We start from the raw sequence: 23,588 nt of genomic DNA, 5'->3' as shown, positions 1-23,588 counted from the left end.
GCTGACGGCCCGGGGATAGTGCTGAGAGTGTGAATGGACAAGAGGTCAGTCTGACCCATAGAACTGGAATTAGTTTCAATCTATTTCTAGGATCTGAGCTTACTCTACAGACAGCTCTCGCAGGTCTTTCAAATCCTGTGGAGTTGTCCTCCCTGCAGTCTCTAAGAAGGGGCTTTGTATATGTAGTATCTATGCTCTTTTCATCTTACCATATCATTCCCTGCCTCTTTCTTGTCACTTCTCCCTCTCACCCTCTGTATTTTTCCGAGACCATGTGGTGTAGCGAGGGTTTATAATGCAGAGCTCCAGCTCTTTGTTTTGTCGTTGTGTGTCTCTGTCTCTCTCTCTCTCTCTCTCTCAATTCAATTCAATTCAAGGGTTTTATTGGCATGGGAAACATGTGTTAACATTGCCAAAGCATGTGAGGTAGACAACATACAAAGTGAATATATAAAGTGAAAAACAACAAAAATTAACAGTAAACATTACACATACAGAAGTTTAACAACAGTAAAGACATTACAAATGTCATATTATATATATATACAATGTACAAATAGTTAAAGGACACAAGATAAAATGAATAAGCATAAATATGGGTTGTATTTACAACGGTGTTTGTTCTTCACTGGTTGCCCTTTTCTCGTGGCAACAGGTCACAAATCTTGCTGCTGTGATGGCACACTGTGGAATTTCACCCAAAAGATATGGGAGTTTTTCAAAATTGGATTTGTTTTCGAATTCTTTGTGGATCTGTGTAATCTGGGGGAAATATGTATCTCTAATATGGTCATACATTGGGCAGGAGGTTAGGAAGTGCAGCTCAGTTTCCACCTCATTTTGTGGGCAGTGAGCACATAGCCTGTCTTCTCTTGAGAGCCATGTCTGCCTACGGCGGCCTTTCTCAATAGCAAGGCTATGCTCACTGAGTCTGTACATAGTCAAAGCTTTCCTTAATTTTGGGTCAGTCACAGTGGTCAGGTATTCTGCCGCTGTGTACTCTCTGTGTAGGGCCAAATAGCATTCTAGTTTGCTCTGTTTTTTTGTTAATTCTTTCCCATGTGTTAAGTAATTATCTTTTTGTTTTCTCATGATTTGGTTGGGTCTAATTGTGCTGTTGTCCTGGGGCTCTATAGGGTGTGTTTGTGTTTGTGAACAGAGCCCCAGGACCAGCTTGCTTAGGGGACTCTTCTCCAGGTTCATCTCTCTGTAGGTGATGGCTTTGTTATGGAAGGTTTGTGAATCGCTTCCTTTTAGGTGGTTGTAGAATTTAACGGCTCTTTTCTGGATTTTTGGATCTCTCTCTCTCTCTCTCTCTCTCTCTCTCTCTCTCTCTCTCTCTCTCTCTCTCTCTCTCTCTCTCTCTCTCTCTCTCTCTCTCTCTCTCTCTCTCTCTCTCTCTCTCTCTCTCTCTCTCTCTCAGTGAGGATTCATTAAGTAGATCTCTAGACCAGACTGGGGAGGATATCACCCACAGTCTGGCTGTTGGCAGTAGTCACACAGCTCCACGTGGCTCTGGCTCAATGGACACACTGATGATCCAACTCCCATCTGATCGTTTCCCACACTAATATAACTCCCATAATGACATTCTAATATTCGGAAAGAAATGTTTAGGCGATGTGATTTGTTATGTTCAGTTACCTGTTTTGACTATCTTTCAGGCCCCTACAGTAAGTATTGAATAATCTGCCACTAAGTATAGTAACATTGCCAGTGTTTGGTTGGTTTTGGGCTCCCGAGTGGCACAGTGGTCTAAGGCACTGCATCTCAGTGCTAGAGACATCACAGCAGTCCCTTGTTCAAATCCAGGCTGCATCATATCTAGCCATGACTGGGAGTCCCTTAGGGAGGTGCACAATTGGCCCAGCGTTGGCTGGGGAAAGGCTGTCATTGTAAATAAGCATTATTTTCTTAACTGATTTGCCTAGATAAATATATATATATTTATTTAATTGCATCTCTCACTATCTTTCTATTTCTTGTCTAGCACCGTTGGCCTGCTGCCTTTACCAATCACAACGTGCTTGATACAAACACAACACTGCACGGTTCAAGGACACAACCTCCATTCGCAGCAGGAAATTCCACCTCCTGCAGGGGGGCTGGGGAGCAGGAGGTCACAAACTCACACCCTCTGGGTCTCCTGCAGAGAAGCTAATTCACACACCAGAAAGGGGTGTCGGAGAGTGTTTGAGGGTGTTAAGTTTGGGAATAGGACAACCGATTGGGTTTTTGTGAGGATGAAAGAGTATGATAGAAAATGGTACGCCTCGTGTAGCCTATGTGGGTGAATGTTGCTTCAGTGTGGTGTTAGTGACACCTTTGAATTGGATTTGCACTGGTTGTGTGGTACACTCCCCAAGTATCATCAACACCCTAGCCTCAGTGTGAAGTAGAAACATCCACGACTTTCAAACCTCTTATCTACCAGCATCACACAATTATGGCGGAAGTAAGGGTAGGGTAGAAACGCTAGTACACAAGTACCAGGTCAGACAACCGTGATTTATTGAAATGTCTGATGGACTTATTCACCTCATTGGATTGGAATCACAGACAGTAGTCTCAGTTTGGCCAAACTTCCTATGGGGGGACTTCGTGCACAGACTTAAAACAGTCAACACAGCAGAAGAGTAAGAGATGGTGCTGCAGTGGATAGCAGCCCTTTTACGGGCCCCGGACCAATTCTGCTTTTTGAGTGTATTGTTACACTGATCGTAACTTCTTTGTACATAACGTGTTCGCCATAATTTACTATGAACGAAAACAGCTTCCGGACAGAACAGCGACCTCTAACCTTGATTTGGATGACAATTTATATTTATTCGAAAAGAGGAAGCGTCAGCCCAGGAAAGGCAGAAGAGCCGCCATCCTGACAAGGTTATGCTGATGAGCAAATAAACTGCCTCTACCCTCTGTTCTGTTGGCGAACATACAATCACTAGAGAACAAACTGAAGAACTGTAATATTCTATGTTTCTCCATAAAATATTACAGGCCTTTATGGTTGAGTGGCCAAGCGGAAGCCATTCCTCAGTAAAAGGCACAGAACAGCCCGCTTGGAGTTTGACAAAAGGCATCTAAAGGACTCTCAGACCACGATAAACAAGATTCTCTGGATTGATGACACCAAGATTGAACTCTTTGGCCTGAGTGCCAAATCTGGAGGAAACCTGGTACCATCCCTTCGGTGAAGCATGGTGGTGGCAGCATCATGCTGTGGGGATTGTTTTCAGTGGCAGGGACTGGGAGACTAGTTGGGACAAGTCTCTGAATGTCTTTGAGTGGCCCAGCCAGAGCCCGGACTTGAACCCAATCGAATATCTCTGGAGAGACCTGAAAATAGCTGTGCAGCAATGCTCCCCATCCAACCTGACAGAGCTTGAGAGGATCTGCAGAGAAGAATGGAAGAATCTCTCCAGATACAGGTGTGCCAAGCTTGTAGCGTCATACCCAAGAAGACTCGAGGCTGTAATCACTGCTAAAGGTGCTTCAACAAAATACTGAGTAAAGGGTCCACACCTCTCTGATTCACAGGGCTTAAATGCGGGAAGACACATTCAGTTGAATACATTCAGTTGTACAACTGGCTAGGTATCCCCCTTTCCCTTTCCTTACCTAATACATATCTAAATGTCATATTTCCGTTTTTTTTATACATTTGCAAAAATATCTAAGAACTTGTTTTTGCTTTGTCATTATGGGGTATTGTGTGTACATTAATGGAGGGGGAAAAAACTATTTAATACATTTTAGAATAAGGCTGTAACGTAACAAAATGTGGAAAAAGTCAAGGGGTCTGAATACATTCCGAATGCACTGTACATCTCGCTGGTTTTTCCATGCATCGTCAAGACCGGTCGGCAGCCTCAGGTAGGACAAAATGTCTCTTTGGTAACAACAGTGGGTGCATGATATTTAATGTTAAGGAAGTCTCAAGTTTTTGTTTGCCTGAGTCAGAATACCTCATGATAATCTGCAGACTATTTACCAAGAGTTTTCATCTATATTTTTCTATATCTATTTTCCACCACAATCCGATGCTGGCACTAAGACTGCACTCAATGAGCTGTATAGGGCCATAAGCAAACAGGAACATGTACAGACAGTACATACTGCGGTGCTTCTCATGGCTGGTGATTTCAATGCAGGGAAACGGAAATGAGTTTTACTGCATTTTTTACCAGCATATCACCTGTACAACTAAATGCAACAAAACTCAATGTCACCTTTACTCCACACACCTAAACTCATACAAGGCTCTCCCCCACCCTCTCTTTGGCAAGTCGGACCAAAACTCTATCCTCCTGATTCCTGCTTACAAGCAAAAATTCAAACAGGAAGTACCAGTGATGCGCTAAATACGGAAGTGGTTCGATGAAGCGGATGCTAAGCTATAGGACTGTTCCGCTAGCACAGACTGGAATATGTTCCGGGATTCATCTAATAACATTGAGGAGTTTATCACACTGGTTACTGGCTTCATTGATAAGTGTATCAACAACATTGTCCCCACAGTGACCGTACGTACATATCCCAACCAGAACCCATGGATTACAAGCAACATCCACACTGAGCTAAAGGCTAGAGCTGCCACTTTCAAGGAGCAGGACTCTAATCTGGAAGCTTATAAGCAATTCGGCTACTATCTCCGACAAGCCATCAAATAAGCGAAGCATCAATACAGGACTAAGTTCGAATCCTACTATGCCGGCTCTGACGCTCGTTGGATGTGGCAGGTTTAGTTTAACTATCACAGATTAAAAAGGTAAACCAACTGTCCAGTGACGTGAGCATACCAGATGAGCTAAATGCCTTCTATGTTCGCTTTGAGGCAAGCAACACTGAACTAGTGTCACGCCCTGACCATAGAGAGCCTTTGTTTTTCTATGGTATAGTAGGTCAGGGCGTGACTGGGGGGTATTCTAGTTATTATTTTCTATGTGGGGTTCTAGTTGAGTTTTTCTATGTTGGTGTTTAGTATGATTGCCAATTTGAGGCAGCTGGCTATGGTTGTCTCTAATTGGGGATCAAATCCAATTTTATTTGTCACATACACATGGTTAGCAGATGTTAATGCGAGTGTAGCGAAATGCTTGTGCTTCTAGTTCCGACAATGCAGTAATAACCAACGAGTAATCCAACCTAACAATTTCACAACAACTACATTATACACACAAGTGTAAAGGGATAAAGAATATGTACATAAAAATATATGAATGAGTGATAGTACAGAACGGCATAGGCAAGATGCAGTAGATGGTATCGTGCACAGTATGAGATGAGTAATGTAGGGTATGTAAGCATATAAAAGTGTCATTGTTTAAAGTGGCTAGTGATACATGTATTACATAAAGATGGCAAAATGCAGTAGATGGTATAGAGTACAGTATATACATATGAGATGAGTAATGTAGGGTATGTAAACATTATATTAAGCAGCATTGTTTAAAGTGGCTCGTGATACATTTTTTAACATACATTTTTCCATTATTAAAGTGGCTGGAGTTGAGTCAGTATGTTGGCAGCAGCCACTCAATGTTAGTGGTGGCTGTTTAACAGTCTGATGGCCTTGAGATAGAAGCTGTTTTTCAGTCTCTCGGTCCCTACTTTGATGCACCTGCACTGACCTCGCCTTCTGGATGATAGCGGGGTGAACAAGCAATGGCTAGGGTGGTTGTTGTCCTTGATGATCTTTATGGCCTTCCTGTGACATCGGGTGGTGTAGGTGTCCTGGAGGGCAGGTAGTTTGCCCCCGGTGATGCGTTGTGCAGACCTCACTACCCTCTGGAGAGCCTTACGGTTGTGGGCGGAGCAGTTGCCGTACCAGGCGGTGATACAGCCTGACAGGATGCTCTCGATTGTGCATCTGTAAAAGTTTGTGAGTGCTATTGGTGACAAGCCACATTTCTTCAGCCTTCTGAGGTTAAAGAGGCGCTGTTGCGCCATCTTCACGACGCTGTCTGTGTGGGTGGACCAGTTCAGTTTGTCTGTGATGTGTACGTCGAGGAACTTAAAACTTACTACCCTCTACTGTCCCGATCATATTTAAGTAGCATTTTTTTCCACCTGTGTTTTATGGGATATTGTTTTGAGTTAGTGCACGTAGCACCTCTGTAGTCACGGTTTGTTGTTTGTTTTCGTTCTTTCTTTGTTGTTTTGTGAGTTTTTAAATAAATATTACGTGGAAACCATATGCAGTTTGGTCCGATAATTATTCCAGCGAACGTGACAGAATATCCCATCAAATCAGGACCAAGCAGCGTGCCCACAGAGGGAAGGATTTCTGGACATGGGAAGAAGTGATGGGGAGATGCAAAATCCTTCCTTGGCGACAGACAGAAGGAGATTATGGAGGACAGCGACGATGAAAGGGTTCGCGGCTACAGAACGCCTAAGGACAACCCCAAGTTTATATTTGGGGGTGGGACACATGGAGCTGGCGGCTGAGCAGAGGGAAGAGCCAGAGACTGTCAGGGAGGCAATGACAAAGTTGGGAGAGAGTGAGATGAGAGAGACTTTGTACAAGTGTGTTCGGCTCAACATCTGACCAGAGGATCCAGTTCGCAGCCTGGTGCAACCTGTGCCAGTTCCATACTTCTGGCCTCAAGTGCACCTCTCCAGTCCGGTACGTCATGTGTCTCCTCCTCGCACTCTCCCTGAAGTGCATGTCCCCTGTCCGGTAATTCCTGTGTCTGCTCCTCGCACTCTCCCTCAAGTGCGCCTTCCCAGTCCGGTACGTCCTGTGCCTGCTCCCCGCACTCGCCCGCAGTGAGTGTCACCAGTCCGGTGCCACCTGTGCCGGCCCCACACATCAGGCCTCCAGTGCGCTTCCCCAGTCCAGAGCTTCCGGCGACGATTCACACTCCAGAGCTTCCGCCGACATTTCACAGTCCTGAACCTCCAACGATGGTCCACAGTTCGGAACCTCCAACGACGGTCCATAGTCCGGAACCTCCAACGACGGTCCACAGTCCGGAAACCTCCTGAGACGGTCAGCGGTCCGGAACCTTCCTGCGACGGTCAACGGTCCGAAACCTCCAGCTCCATGGCCGGAGCCTTCCCCTGTGCCGATACCCAGTCTATGCACAGCGTCCAGTCCAGCTCCAAGGCCAGAGTCATCTTCTGCATTGGCGCCTAGTCCAGGCACAGCGTCCAGTCCCGCTCCATGGCGGGAGCCTTCCCCTGCGCCGGTGCTCAGTCCAGGCACGGCGTCTGGTCCAGCTCCATGGCCGGAGCCTTCCTCTGCACTGACATCCAGTCCAGATCTGGTGTCCAGTCCCGCTCCATGGCTGGAGCCTTCCTTGACACCGAGGTCCAGTCCAGGCACAGTGTTCAGCCCGGGTCCATGGCTAGATCCACGGGATGAGCGGGTTCTTCGGCCCACACCAGAGCCGCCACCAAAGCTGGCAGATCCACGAGCTGAGCGGGTTCTTCGTCCATCACCAGAGCTGCCTCCGATGCTGGCGGATCCGCGGGATGAGCGGTTTCTTCGTCCCGCACCAGAGCCGCCACCGACACTAATTAACCCCCCTACCCTCCCCATTTGGTTTCAGGTTTTGCGGGCCGGAGTCCGCACCTTGTGGGGGGACTATCACGCCCTGACCATAGAGAGCCTTTGTTTTTCAATGGTATAGTAGGTCAGGGCGTGACTGGGGGGTATTCTAGTTATTATTTTCTATGTGGGGTTCTAGTTTAGTTTTTCTATGTAGGTGTTTGGTATGATTCCCAATTAGAGACAGCTGTCTATTATTGTTTCTAATTGGGGATCATATCATTTTTCCCACCTGTGTTTTATGGGATATTGTTTTGAGTTAGTGCACTTTGCACCTCTGTAGTCACGGTTTGTTGTTTGTTTCGTTCTTTCGTTGTTGTTTTGTGCGTTTTCAAATAAATATTATGTGGAAACCATATGCAGTTTGGTCCGATAATTATTCCAGCGAACGTGACAGAATATCCCATCAAATCAGGACCAAGCAGCGTGCCCACAGAGGGAAGGATTTCTGGACATGGGAAGAAGTGATGGGGAGATGCAAAATCCTTCCTTGGCGACAGACAGAAGGAGATTATGGAGGACAGCGACGATGAAAGGGTTCGCGGCTACAGAACGCCTAAGGACAACCGCAAGTTTATATTTGGGGGTGGGACACATGGAGCTGGCGGCTGAGCAGAGGGAAGAGCCAGAGACTGTCAGGGAGGCAATGACAAAGTTGGGAGAGAGTGAGATGAGAGAGACTTTGTACAAGTGTGTTCTGCTCAACATCTGACCAGAGGATCCAGTTCGCAGCCTGGTGCAACCTGTGCCAGTTCCATACTTCTGGCCTCAAGTGCACCTCTCCAGTCCGGTACGTCATGTGTCTCCTCCTCGCACTCTCCCTGAAGTGCATGTCCCCTGTCCGGTAATTCCTGTGTCTGCTCCTCGCACTCTCCCTCAAGTGCGCCTTCCCAGTCCGGTACGTCCTGTGCCTGCTCCCCGCACTCGCCCGCAGTGAGTGTCACCAGTCCGGTGCCACCTGTGCCGGCCCCACACATCAGGCCTCCAGTGCGCTTCCCCAGTCCAGAGCTTCCGGCGACGATTCACACTCCAGAGCTTCCGCCGACATTTCACAGTCCTGAACCTCCAACGATGGTCCACAGTTCGGAACCTCCAACGACGGTCCACAGTCCGGAACCTCCAACGACGGTCCACAGTCCGGAAACCTCCTGAGACGGTCAGTGGTCCGGAACCTTCCTGCGACGGTCAACGGTCCGGAACCTTCCTGCGACGGTCAACGGTCCGAAACCTCCAGCTCCATGGCCGGAGCCTTCCCCTGCGCCGATGCCCAGTCTATGCACGGCATCCAGTCCAGCTCCAAGGCCAGAGTCATCTTCTGCATTGGCGCCTAGTCCAGGCACAGCGTCCAGTCCCGCTCCATGGCGGGAGCCTTCCCCTGCGCCGGTGCTCAGTCCAGGCACGGCGTCTGGTCCAGCTCCATGGCCGGAGCCTTCCTCTGCACTGACATCCAGTCCAGATCTGGTGTCCAGTCCCGCTCCATGGCTGGAGCCTTCCTTGACACCGAGGTCCAGTCCAGGCACAGTGTTCAGCCCGGGTCCATGGCTAGATCCACGGGATGAGCGGGTTCTTCGGCCCACACCAGAGCCGCCACCAAAGCTGGCAGATCCACGAGCTGAGCGGGTTCTTCGTCCCGCACCAGAGCCGCCACCGACACTAATTAACCCCCCTACCCTCCCCATTTGGTTTCAGGTTTTGCAGGCCGGAGTCCGCACCTTTGTGGGGGGGGGGGGGGGGACTATCACGCCCTGACCATAGAGAGCCTTTGTTTTTCAATGGTATAGTAGGTCAGGGCGTGACTGGGGGGTATTCTAGTTATTATTTTCTATGTGGGGTTCTAGTTTAGTTTTTCTATGTAGGTGTTTGGTATGATTCCCAATTAGAGACAGCTGTCTATTATTGTTTCTAATTGGGGATCATATAATTTTTCCCACCTGTGTTTTATGGGATATTGTTTTGAGTTAGTGCACTTTGCACCTCTGTAGTCACGGTTTGTTGTTTGTTTCGTTCTTTCGTTGTTGTTTTGTGCGTTTTCAAATAAATATTATGTGGAAACCATATCGTGCTGCAGTTTGGTCCGATAATTATTCTAGCGAACGTGACAACTAGTGTTGTCACGATACCAGCATTTTGAATTCAATACCAGATTTAGTATCACGACACTCAATACCAAAACAATTCCAAAACGATACCACAGCAAAAAATAAGGCATATTAGCCAATGCCACAGAATGGCACCTCATCCAGACAGATAAACTCATCTACTGCTCTGTTAAATTGTTGGGCATCTTTTGAGCACATTTTTTTTACATCAACATATTTCAGAGACAGTCATGTATACATTAATGAATCAATTAGACATTAATGAATCAATTAGAATGGTGAAAATCCGGGAAGAATTAGAAAACAGGAGCAAGAAACAGGCAGGAGCAGGGGAACAAACGCTGGTAGGTTTCACAAACAAAAGAAACTGGCAACAGACAAACAAAGAACACAGGTATAAATACACAGGGGATAATGGGGAAGATGGGCGACACCTGGAGGGAGAGACAAGCATAAAGACAGGTGAAACAGATCAGGGTGTGACAGTACCCCCTCCCCCTCTCTCTAGAGGCGCCACCTGGTGGAAACAAAGGGCTGTGAGACATGGGTTTAACTCTGGACACATGAAAGGTGAAAGAACACATGAAAGGTGGACACATGAAAGGGTACAGGAGCCGGGGTCCGGTGGCAATGCGCTTGTCGTCGATACCTGGAGATGGTCTTGAGAAGGGCCGACCAGGCTCTCCTCCAGGTACGACGATAGCGGTGGACAAACATCTGGGCAGAAGGTATGACGACCTCTTCTTCCTTTTCAGGGAAGAGCGGGCTGATACCCCAGGGAACTCTGAAAAGGTGATAGACCCATGGCAGAGCAGGGAAAGGTGTTGTGGGCGTATTCGACCCACACAGGCTGCTGGCTCCAGGTGGTGGTGTTGGCGGAGACCAGGCAGCACAGAGTAGTCTCTAGGTCTTGGTTGGCTCACATCGACTGGCCTTTGGACTGGGGGTGGAACCCGGAGGACAGGCTGGCCAACGACCCAATGAAGGTGCAGAATGCCTTCCAGATCCGGGACGAGAATTGAGGACCCAGGTCGGTGACCATGTCAATGTGCAGTCTATGGATCCGGACATGCTGACACGCTGCACCATGAGCTGGGCCGTCTCCTTGGCAGAGGGTAGCTTGGGGAGAAGAATGAAGTATGCGGCTTTGGAAAACCGATCCACAAGGGTCAGGATGGCGGTGTTGCCATCAGACAGGGGGAGACCCATGACAAAGTCTAGGGAGAAGTGGAACCAGGGACGGTGAGGGACAGGCAGAGGTTGGAGGAGACCAGCCAGAGCTTGCCGAGGAGTCTTATTCAGTGCACAGACCATGCAAGCGCCGACAAATGCGGAGACGTCAGGAACCATGGTAGGCCACCAAAATCATTGTTGCACAATAAGCCAGGGTCCGCTGGGAGTCCAGGTGGCAGGCAAGCCTGGATGAGTGGGCCCACTCCAGGACCGTCGAGCGGACTGCGTCAGGAACGAACATCCGGTTTGGCTGGGAACGCTGTGCCTCCCAAACCTGCTTCGCTATTCCCCAGCTGGGTGCTGTCGCCAGGCATGAGGTGGGTAGGATGGTCTCAGGTTCTGGGGTACAGCCCCTCTGTAGTCAGCGCAGCCTGCCCCAGGATGTCTTCCTGGGGCCTCGGAAGACATACATTGAGGACTCCCTAGCAGCTTAAATTTAGAAAGGGAGATAAAACTCCAGCTTCAGAGATTTTTGCAATTCGTTCCAGTTATTGGCAGCAGAGAACTGGAAGGAAAGGCGGCCAAAGAAAGTGTTGGATTTGGGGATGACCAGTGCAGTATACCTGCTGGAGCGCGTGCTACGGGTGGGTGTTGCTATGGTGACTAGTGAGCTGAGATAAGGCAGGGTTTTACCTAGCAAAGACTTATAGATGACCTGGAGCCAGTGGGTTTGGCGACGGATATGTAGTGAAGGCCAGCCAATGAGAGCATACAGGTCGCAGTGGTGGGTAGTATATGGGGCTTTGGTGATAAAAAGGATGGCACTGTGATAGACTACATCCAGTTTGTTGAGTAGAATGTTGGGGGCTATTTTGTTAATAACATCGCCAAAGTCAAGGTTCGGTAGGATAGTCAATTTTATGAGGGTATGTTTGGCGGCATAAGTGAAGGAGGCTTTGTTGCGAAATAGGAAGCCGATTCTAGATTTAATTTTGAATTGGAGATGCTTAATGTGAGTCTGGAAGGAGAGTTTACAGTCTAACCAGACACCTAGGTATTTGTAGCTGTTCACATAATATAGGTCAGAACCGTCCAGAGTAGTGATGCTAGTCGGGTGGGAGGGTGAGGGCAGCAATCTGTTGAAGAGCATGCACTTAGTTTTACTTGCATTTAAAAGCAGTTGGAGGCCACGGAAGGAGTGTTGTATGTCTTTGAAGCTCGTTTGGAGGTTTGTTAACACAGTGTCCAAGGAAGGGCCAGATGTATACAGAATGGTGTCGTCTGCGTGGAGGTGGATCAGAGAATCACCAGCAGCAAGAGCAACATCATTGATATATACAGAGAAAAGAGTCGGCCTGAGAATTGAACCCTATTGCACCCCCATAGAGACTGCCAGAGGTCCGGACAACAGGCCCTCCGATTTGACACACTGAACACTATCTGAGAAGTAGTTGGTGAACCAGGCGAGGCAGTCATTTGAGAAGCCAAGGCTATTGAGTCTGCCGATAAGAAAGTGGCGATTGACAGAGTTGATAGCCTTGGCCAGGTCGATGAAGACGGCTGCACAATACTGTCTTTTATCGATGTTGGTTATGATATTGTTTAGGACATTGAGCGTGGCTGAGGTGCACCCATGACCAGCTCAGAAAGCAGATTGGATAGTGGAGAAGGTGCGATGAGATTCGAAATGGTCAGTGATCTGTTTATTAAATTGGCTTTTGAGGATTTTAGAATGTCAGGGCAGGATGGATATAGGTCTATAACAGTTTGGGTCTAGAGTGTCTCCTCCTTTGAAGAGGGGAATGACCGCGGCAGCTTTCCAATCATCAGGAATCTCAGACGATACGAAAGAGATGTTGAATAGGCTAATAGTAAGAGTCTCAACAATTTTGGTGGATAATTTTAGAGGGTCCAGATTGTCTAGCCCAGCTGATTTGTAGGGATCAAGATTTTGCAGTTCTTTCAGAACATCAGCTGTCTGGATTTGGGTGAAGGAGAATTGCGGGAGGGGGGGGAGGCAAGTTGCTGCAGGGAGTGCTGAGATGTTGGCCGGGGTAGGGGTAGCCAGGTGGAAAGCATGGCTAGCCGTGAAAAAATGCTTATTGAAATGATCGATTATCGTAGATTTATCTGTGGTGACAGTTTTTCCTATCCTCAGTGCAGTGGGCAACTGGGAGGAGGTGCTCTTATTCTCCATGCACTTTACAGTGTCCCAAAACGTTTCGGAATCAGTGCTACAGGAAGCAAGCCTTAGCTTTCCTAACTGACTGAGTATATTGGTTTCTGACTTCCCTGAAAAGTTGCATAACGGATTTAGGGTTGTACCTGGTAGGTTCCTTGATAATTTGTGTAAGATTGAGGGCATCTTGCTTAGATTTTAGGACGTCCGGGGTGATAAGCATGTCCCAGTTTGTGTCACCTAACAGTACGAACTCTGAAGTTAGATGGGGGGCGATCAATTCACATATGGTGTCCAGGGCACAGCTGGGGGTTGAGGGGGGTCTATAACAAGTAGAGAGAGAGAGAGAGAGAGAGAGAGAAGTGTTCCTGGACAGGTGGATTTTTAAAAGTAGAAGCTCGAATTGTTTGGGCACAGACCTGAATAGTATGCGAGAACTCTGCAGGCTATCTCTGCAGTAGATTGCAGCTCCGCCCCCTTTGGCAGTTCTATCTTGACGGAAAATGTTATAGATAGGGATGGAATTTTCAGGATTTTTGGTTGCCTTCCTTTTTGGCGGAGTGTGCTAAAGCAGTGAATTAAACAAACTTAGGGAGGAGGCTTCTAATGTTAACATGCATGAAACCAATGCTTTTACAGTTACAGAAGTCAACAAATGAGAGCACCTGGGGAATGGGAGTAATGCTGGGGGCTGCAGGGCCTGGGTTAACCTCTACATCACCAGAGGAACAGAGGAGCAGGATAAGAGTACAGCTTAAGGCTAAAAGAACTGGTCGTCTAGTACGTTCAGAACAGAGAGTAAAAGGAGCAGGTTTCTGGGTGCGGAAGAATAGATTCAAGGCATAATGTACAGACAAGGGTATGGTAGGATGTGAGTACAGTGAGGTAAACCTAGGCATTGAGTGACGATGAGAGAGGTTTTGTTTCTAGAGGCACCATTTAAGCCAGGTGCGGTCACCGCATGTGTGGGGGGTGGAACATAAGGGCTAGCTAAGGCATATTGAGCAGGGCTGGAGGCTCAGTGAAATAGACTAAAATACTAACCAAAACAGCAATATACAAGGCATATTGACATTAGGGAGAGGCATGTGTAGCCGAGTGATCATAGGAGCCAGTGAGTGAAGCCCAGGAATTATCTGATGAATTTCTTCGGCTAAGTCGGGAGATGGGCCTAGCTTGAGGCTAGCTCCAGGCTAACTGGTGCTTGCTTGGGACAGAAACCCCCTGGGACGGTTACGTCAGTAGACCAGTCGAGATGGATCGGCGGGGCTCCGTGTCGACAGCAAAGGATCCAGGCTAATTGGCAAAAGAGGTATTGAAGCCCGGGAATTATCTGAAGGATTTCTTCTGCTAGCCCAGAGATGGGCCTAACTCCAGGCTAGCTCCAGGCTAACTGCATCACCGCTTGGTATGGCAACTGCTCGGCATCGGACCACAAAGCACTACAGAGGGAAGTGCATACTGGGCCGAGCTCCCTGCCATCCAGGACCTCTATACCAGGTGGTGCCAGAGAAAGGCCCCAAACATTGTCAAAGACTCCAGCCACCCAAGTCATAGACTGTTCTCTCTGCTACCGCACGTCAAGTGGTACCAGTGCATGAAGTCTGGAATCAGCAGGACCCTGAATAGCTTCTAACCCCAAGCCATAAGACCGTTCAATAGTTACCCAAATAGCTACCCGCACTATCTGCATTGTCCCTTTTTGAACCACCTCATTTGACTCATTACATACACTGCTGCTACTATCAACCCTGTTGCCTAGTCACTTTACCCCTACCTATATGTACATATCTACCTCAATTTCCCCTGTGCATCAACATTGTGTATTTATTCCTCTTGTTCTTTTTTATTGTTAAAAAAATGATCTCTCCTTTGTTGGGAAGGGCCCGTAAGTAAGTATTTCACTGTCAGTCCACACCTGTTGTTTATGAAGCATGTGACAAATAAAATTATATTTGATTTGAGCCATTTTCCAGGAAGTGACTCAATTCCACCTCATCAAGCCAGTGTGTGTCCTTAATGGTAATGAATGAGAATTGTCTTGGCTAATATTGATCCCATGTTCCACATTTCCTCTACGGCGCGAGTTCCTTTAAAGCCTAAGCAAGCGAGGGGAAGGTGAGGGGAGGCAAGGGGGAGACAGCAATAGCGTCAAGTTAGCCCCACACACTCCGGGAAATCAATGAGAGGCTGTCTGCACTGCAGATGAAGGAGACTTGGAGATCAGGCCATAAGAGGGGCATAGACGTAGAAATAGAATTCTAGGTCTATGGGAATACAAGGTGTTTCAAATCCTATTGCTCCTGTTTTAAGGGTCCCGTCCATTCATTTAAGTTAGTCATTGAGTGCTTTGTCTGATATAGCAGCATACTGTTTTCTTAAGAGTTTTATTATTTTTTATCATAAGAGTTTGTGTCCAAGTATCTTCCCGACTACCATGGGTCCGAGTACCCATAACACCCTCTGTTCCCCTCAGACATTTCTAAACCAGATAACTATGTCTAAAAGGTCAGCAGACACTGTATAGCTTACTGAAGGCCAGTGGATACAACTCCAGCCGTGTTAAATGCCATAAGCCAACTTCGCCCATTTAGTTTGAAAAAAAAATTATTTGACCAATTATCTTTATTCAACCATCCATCAGACAGACACTGGGAGTCCTGGCAGGGCAGTATTGATTGCTTGCCCAGAGTGCTCCTATGCACTGTTGAAATGGTCCGTTATGAATGATTGAGTGGCACTCATCTTATTAGTGGATAGAGGCCTCTCTGCCACTGGGTCAGATGCATCTGAAATGGCACCCTATTTCTTATAACAATTCACTACTTTTGTCAAAATAAGTGCACTACATGGAATAGGGGTGCCATTTTAGACACAACCATTGCATTGACCATGCCAGAAGATGAGGGGTGTTCTTCTGAATGAAAATGATTATGTAGTAGTGAATTACGTTGTTGCTCATTTACTTACTTTCCCTATATTGCTTGGTTTGCTCTTTTATCTCAATAAATATTAGTGACTTCGTGGTTATGAATATTAAGTTATTTCGGCTTCTTACAGTACATGTTCATATTCCTTGTTGTAACACAACTTGAATTGAAGTTACACAGGGATTTTGTGAGAGCAACACAGAAAGGAGCTGGGCTCATTTCAATCAATCAATCAATCAATCAATCAATCAATCATGTGTATTTACCTGCACCTCTCTGATTGAGCTCTGTGCGAATAGTAGTTTGTTTCTCAATGAAGTCATCAGACAGGATCAGTCCTCCAGCCACGCTAATAGAATCCGAGCTGTCTCATTCCATTATGGAAACCCAGTAGAATTCACACATATTCATTAGAGGAGTAGCAACCCGCTACAGCTGTTGAAACAGTGGGAGGGAGTTGTAGTGTTGACGGTCATCTAAGCTCAGGGTTAAAGTACCGGTTTGAGGATGGTAAGCTAGATCTGTCCATCTACCTGCATTTAACCTTTTACTGCAGTGGGCTGAATAAGGGTCCCACACAGAGTGTTTCTTGGTAGTCTTAAACAAATCTTCTTTGAAACTAAATTATACACACATGTGATAAAAAAAAAAAAATTATATCAATTTTTTTATATCAATTATGAAATGATGAAAAATATGATGGACCCTAAGCATTGTTTGAGTGTCATTTATAAGGGACCGTAATATATGTATAAGCACACAGAGTATATACGATTTGGCGTTAAATCGTTTGGAGTACAGTTTCACAGCTTGTTTTATTTAGATTTCATCCCATTTTATAGATGACTGGCACTAACACAGTAAAACAAGCCCTCAGGCTCTGGTCAGCTTCAAGTGACTGGAGTTCTTTCTGTGCTGTAGAAATGAAACTAGTATAATGAACAAAAAATATGAACGCAACATGCAACAATTTACAGTTCATATAAGGAAATCAGTCAATTGAAATAAATTCATTAGGCCCAAATCTGTGGATTTCACATGACCACCCACTGGGGAGCCAGGCCCAGCCAATCAGAAGGGCTTTTTTTATCAGCTGTCCGGGGGGCTGGTCTCAGATGATCCCACAGGTGAAGAAGCCGGATGTGGAGGTCCTGGGCTGGCGTGGTTACCCGTGGTCTGCGGTTGTGAAGCTGGTTGGATGTACTGCCAAATTCTCTAAAACGACATTGGAGGTGGCTTATGGTAGAGAAATTAACATTCAATTCTCTAACAACAGCTCTGGTGGGCATTCCTGCGGTCAGCATGCCAATTACACACCCCTGCAAAACTTGAGACATTTGTGGCATTGTGTTGTGTGACAAAACTGCACATTTTAGAGTGGCTTTTTATTGTCCCCAGCACAAGGTACACCTGTGTAATGATCATGCTGTTTAATCAGCTTATTGATATGCCACACCTGTCAGGTCGATGGATTATCTTGGCAAAGGAGAAATGCTCACTAGCCGGGATGTAAACAAATTTGTGCACAAAATGTGAGAGAAATAAGCTTTTTGTGCATATGGAACATTCTGGGATCTTTTATTTCAGCTCATGAAACATGGAACACTTTACATGTTGCATTTATATTTTGGTTCAGTATATATGTAAATGCATGGACTGTAGCCAGTCTGTAAGTCAACATCCATCCTGTTACAGAATATGATGTTGTCCCAGGTCAATTACATGCCAAACGTGTGCATGTTGAAACAATGTGCGTGTGCACTGTTGTTTTGCACAGTAAGATAAAGCTGAACACTCCATTGTTTGATGACGGACTCTATTAACTGTTGATTGATGCCCTGACCTTCCCAACCACTCTGTCGCTCGAACACACACACACACACACACACACACACACACACACACACACACACACACACACACACACACACACACACACACACACACACACACACACACACACACACACACACACACACACACACACACACACACACACACACACACATAGGCAAGTAATCGGAGTGCTTTGACATTCGCCCATTCATGTCAATAGGTCACTATGGAAGAATAGGAGGATGGAGCTAGAATGTCTGGATTGTGTAGAGACGTATTGATGGGCCTGTCCTGTGGTTAGCGGCCCAGATGTAGGATCTTAATTGGGCCTCTAACCAGGTAGCCTGATGGTCAGAGCGCTGAGCCAGTAAACGAAAGGTTCCTAGATTGAATCCCCGAGCTGACAATTTAAAACTCTGTCCCTGAACAAGGCAGTTAACCCACTGTTCCTAGGCCGTCATTGTAAATAAGAATTTGTTCTTAACTGACTTGCCTCGTTAAATAAATCGTATTGTCACAGCAAAATAATCCTGCAGCAACAGGATTTGAACATTTAGTCAATAATGTCACTTGGACAGCGGTTAGGCTATTAGCTGGTCAAAATGTAGTAACATGAAAAGTAATATACTCTTAATAGAACTGTGGGTTTTCAGTGAATTTATGCATATCATTCCTGCGGTGAAGGAAAATGCTCAGCAACAAAAGGGTGATCAAATAAAGGTCCTACATCTGTAGGTAATGGAGGTCTAAAATGCCCTCTTCCCTGAAACACTGTGTAGGCAGCAGCTGTGGGAGTGTGTCCATCTCTCTGTACAGCTCTGGGAGTGTGTGTCCATCTCTCTGTACAGCTCTGAGAGTGTGTGTCCATCTCTCTGTACAGCTCTGAGAGTGTGTGTCCATCTCTCTGTACAGGTCTGAGAGTGTGTGTCCATCTCTCTGTACAGGTCTGAGAGTGTGTGTCCATCTCTCTGTACAGCTCTGGGTGTGTGTGTCCATCTCTCTGTACAGCTCTGGGCGTGTGTGTCCATCTCTCTGTACAGTTCTGGGAGTGTGTGTCCATCTCTCTGTACAGCTCTGAGAGTGTGTCCATCTCTCTGTACAGCTCTGAGAGTGTGTGTCCATCTCTCTGTACAGCTCTGAGAGTGTGTGTCCATCTCTCTGTACAGCTCTGAGAGTGTGTGTCCATCTCTTTGTACAGCTCTGAGAGTGTGTGTCCATCTCTCCCCACACTCTCACTGTATCAAAGCTGCCAGTTTAATAAATTTACAGCCTGTGCCGTGGTCTGATATCCATTACGGCTTGGAGCGTGTGTGTGCATGTGTGTGAATCTCTGTGTGTGGGTGTGCGCGCACGCTCGCACGTGTGTATCATGAGAGAAAACTTTGTTAGGATCTATTTCTGCTGACACATTAAAATCTCGGTCGATGGTAGTCTGCCACCTGACAAATAATCTCCTAATTACCTATGAGGGTGGTGTGTGTGTGTCCCCTGCACCAAAAGGTCAACAGTCAGATGGTTCTTTAAATGACAGTCACAGAGCCATTATTACCACTTCAGTGGTGCAGACTGACATTTCACTTTTCTCAATTACCCTTAAGAGGTTTGGTAGAAATCAATATTTGTTCATCAGAATAGAGACAACATCAGACATACTCTGACTACTCAACCCCATTGCTCACCGTTGAGAAAATCCTGTTCAAGCAATTCAGTTTCTGATCAGGCAAAATGTTAAGCAACTCAAGTTTCCTTTCCGGCAAAATGTTAGCAATTCAGTGTTGACTATGGCATCTATCTTATAAAGTGTCTGTTCCTTTTTCGTCAAGTGTTCCCATCTGATTCAGAATGTACAAGTGAATGCTTCGTGACAGTCTACTCTTTTCCTACCCGCTCCTCATAAACCTCTAGCAGCTCGCCGTTAGGGATCTCAAAGTGGAAACAAGCAGTGCTCTGTTTGACACAGTCTGACTCCATGTAGCTGCAGCTTTCAATTCTCAAACTCCCGTCACTACCTGTCAAGGTGGGGTGCTACTATTTTTTTCCAGTGCCCAAAACGGTTCCCTTGCTTTATTTGACTATGTAGAAAACAAATGTAGAAAATACTGCAATGCGAGTTGATCTGTGTTAGAAGAAGTGATTCTATATACATAGAAGGGGATCTCTCTGACTACACGCTCATCTTTAGCCTATATTCCCTTTTTTGATTTATGAGAAATCCTCTAGGGATTGGATGTTCGATAAATTGATCATCTTCCCGAAAAAAGTACAGTAGAGCGCAATGAAAACGGCTTCTTAAATGTAGCTATTTGTTATGTAGTGAAAGGAAGATACCAAGGCATGCATATTCAGGAGCTAGGGAGGCCTAGCAATAAGATGAGAAATATCTCTTATTCCTTATTAAAAAATGAGATAGCCCACTGTGCTCTCAGCTCATTAGGATCACTGTTTAGAGAGAGCGTTATCAGAGTTCTAGTGCTGGCTATTTTTAAATGTGATAAATATAATATTTTCTTCACTCTTTTCATCGCCCCATTTCCACCTTTTTTTCTCTCTCACATGGTCAAATAATTATAGCTCATTGCCACCCTCTAGCTCATCAGTGAGTGTTAGATAGAGGGAGGGAAAGTGAAAGACGTGTGCCAGTCTCACGCTCTCTAACTCTCCCACTTCCCAGTTCTGTCATTACAGATTGGAGAGCACGGAGGAAAAAAAAATAAGGACAGGAGGCATGGAAAGGAAGCAAGTATTGAAAGTAATGTCTCTTTCTGTCTTTGCTGCTGCAGGAACTTCTACTACATCACCATGCTAAGGGACCCTGTCTCCCGCTACCTGAGCGAGTGGAAGCACGTGCAGCGTGGCGCCACCTGGAAGACTGCCCTGCACATGTGTGACGGCCGCTCTCCCACCCAGGACGAACTGCCCTCCTGCTACAGTGGCGACGACTGGACCGGGGTCACGCTGACCAACTTCATGGACTGCCCTTCCAACCTGGCCAACAACCGGCAGGTCCGCATGCTGGCCGACCTCAGCCTGGTGGGCTGCTACAACGTCTCCACCTTCACCGCCGGTGCCGAACGGGAGCGCGGCCGCGTCCTACTAGCCAGTGCCAAGAACAACCTCCGCAACATGGCCTTCTACGGCCTGACCGAGTTCCAGCGCAAGACGCAGTACCTGTTTGAGCGGACGTTCGGCCTGCGCTTCATCCAGGCTTTCACGCAGATCAACAGCACGCGGGCGGCCAGCGTGGGGGTGGGGGAGGGGGCTCTGCGGCGGCGCATCGAGGGGCTCAACACCCTGGACGTGGAGCTGTACGAGTACGCCAAGGAGCTGTTCCTCCGGAGGTACCAGTACAGCCGCCAGACACAGCACCAGGAGCAGAGGCTGAGGAGGAGGCAGGAGAGGCAGGAGGAGAGGCAGCGGCTACACCAGCACACAGCCTCTATCTCCAAAGCCAGGAGGGAGGAGGAGAGGGAGATAGAGGGGGTGGAAGGGGAGGAGGTGGAAGGTGTAGCCACCACAGAGGACTACAGCAGCCAGGTGGTGAGATGGTGAGGCCGTAACACCCATGTAAGGACTCTCTCTCTCTCTCTCTCTCTCTCTCTCTCTCTCTCTCTCTCTCTCTCTCTCTCTCTCTCTCTCTCTCTCTCTCTCTGCCTTGGGCTGCCCAATGGTGTCTTAATCTTTCAGATGGATGTATTTATTTATTATTACTATATATTATGATGTGGTAAACTTTTGTTTCTCCTCTCATGCAGATTTTATTTTGTGTGTTCATTTTCTAATGCTAGTCTGTTCTTCAAAGTTGCTGAGCAACTCTACGGTGTCAAATGGACATTCTACAAGATTTGATCAGAATCTCCATGGGACTGTATGTAAATAAAATGAGCGCCTCAGGATTCTTGAAAAGTAATGTGGTTCGCTTCGGGTTGCAAAGGGAGGGTGCAGTACTGTGCAAACGTTTTAGGCAGGTAAGCTAACACAGTGAGGTTGCTGAAGACAGTTTACTGTCAAAAGTCATACACCATGGCAAGACTGAGCCCAGCAACAAGACACCAGGCAGAAATATCAAGGCAGACAGGGGTTTCCAGATGTTTTTTGAAGAAGCACAAAGAAACTGACAATGTTGAGGACCGTAGATTCAGTGGTCGGCCAAGGAAACTTACTGCAGCAGATGAAAGACACATCATGCTTACTTCCCTTCACAATCAGAATTGGCAGAAAACAGAGGGACACTGGTACACCCATCTACTGTCCGTAGATGTATGCTCAGACGTGCCCTTCCTGGAAGATTTGCGGCCAAAAAGCCATACCTCCAGTCCTCCTGGGTGCCACCAGAGACTCTGGGTTCGCGCCCAGGTTCTGTCGCAACCAGCCGCGACTGGGAGGTCCGTGGGGCGACGCACAATTGGCCTAGTGTCGTCCGGGATAAGGAGGGTTTGGCCGGTAGGGATGTCCTTGTCTCATCGCGCACCAGCGACTCCTGTGGCGGGCCGGGCGCAGTGCACGCTAACCAAGGTTGCCAGGTGCACAGTGTTTCCTCCGACACATTGGTGCGGCTGGCTTCCAGGTTGGATGCCCGCTGTGTTAAGAAGCAGTGCGGCTTGGTTGGGTTGTGTATCGGAGGACGCATGACTTTCAACCTTTGTCGAGCCCGTATGGGAGTTGATGAGATAAGATAGTAGCTATTAATAATTGGATACCACGAAATTGGGGAGAAAAAGGGGCTACATTTTTTAAATAAAAATAAAAGCCATATCTCCGACGTGGAAACAAGGCCAAGCGTCTCAACTATGCACGAAAACACAAGAACTGGGGTACAGAAAAATGGCAGCAGGTGCTCTGGACTGATGAGTCAAAATGTGAAATATTTGGCTGTACCAGAAGGCAGTTTGTTCACCGAAGTGCTGAGAGCGGTTCACAAATGTGTGTCTGCAGGCAACAGTGAAGCATGGTGGAGGTTTGGGGCTGCATTTCTGCAAATGGAGTTGGGGATTGGGTCAGAATGAATGGTCTCCTCAATGCTGAGAAGTACATGCAGATACTTATCTATCATGCAATACCATCAGGGAGGCATCTGATTGGCCCGAAATGTATTCTACAGCATGACAACGACCCCAAACATACTGTGAAAGTCATTAAGAACTATCTTCAACGTAAAGAAGAACAAGGAGTCATGGAAGTGATGGTATGGCCTCCACAGACCCCTGATCTCAACATCATCGAGTCTCTCTGGGATACATGAAGAGAGTAGCACCTGAGGCTGCCTAAATCCACAGAAGAACTGTGGTTAGTTCTCCAAGATGTTTGGGCCAACTACCTGCTGAGCTCCTTCAAAGTGTGTGCAAATGTACCAAGAGGAATTGATGCTGTTTTGAAGTCAAAGGGGGGTCACACCAAATTACATTACATTACATTTAAGTCATTTAGCAGACGCTCTTATCCAGAGCGACTTACAAATTGGTGCATTCACCTTATGACATCCAGTGGAACAGCCACTTTACAATAGTGCATCTAAATATTTTAAGGGGGGTGAGAAGGATTACTTTATCCTATCCTAGGTATTCCTTAAAGAGGTGGGGTTTCAGGTGTCTCCGGAAGGTGGTGATTGACTCCGCTGTCCTGGCGTCGTGAGGGAGTTTGTTCCACCATTGGGGAGCCAGAGCAGCGAACAGTTTTGACTGGGCTGAGTGGGAACTGTACTTCCTCAGTGGTAGGGAGGCGAGCAGGCCAGAGGTGGATGAACGCAGTGCCCTTATTTGGGTGTAGGGCCTGATCAGAGCCTGGAGGTACTGAGGTGCCGTTCCCCTCACAGCTCC

The 23,588-nt window shown here is 47.0% G+C and overlaps 1 protein-coding gene across 1 annotated transcript in view; it reads left to right on the top strand.

Annotated features, from left to right (window-relative positions):
- LOC124008734 (heparan-sulfate 6-O-sulfotransferase 3-B-like) overlaps window positions 1-21,352 on the top strand; it is a 28,484-nt gene extending 7,132 nt beyond the window's left edge. The window contains exon 2 of the mRNA XM_046320256.1: window positions 20,556-21,352. Within this exon, the coding sequence (XP_046176212.1) occupies window positions 20,556-21,324 (769 nt within the window). The 3' untranslated portion in view covers window positions 21,325-21,352. The remainder of the gene's footprint in view (window positions 1-20,555) is intronic.
- The last annotated feature ends 2,236 nt before the right edge of the window (window positions 21,353-23,588 follow it).

This window comes from Oncorhynchus gorbuscha, linkage group LG21 (genome assembly GCF_021184085.1).
Source record: "Oncorhynchus gorbuscha isolate QuinsamMale2020 ecotype Even-year linkage group LG21, OgorEven_v1.0, whole genome shotgun sequence".
NCBI lineage: Eukaryota > Metazoa > Chordata > Actinopteri > Salmoniformes > Salmonidae > Oncorhynchus > Oncorhynchus gorbuscha.
The sequence above is the reverse complement of the archived record's forward strand: the minus strand, read 5'-3'. Positions and strand labels throughout refer to the sequence as shown.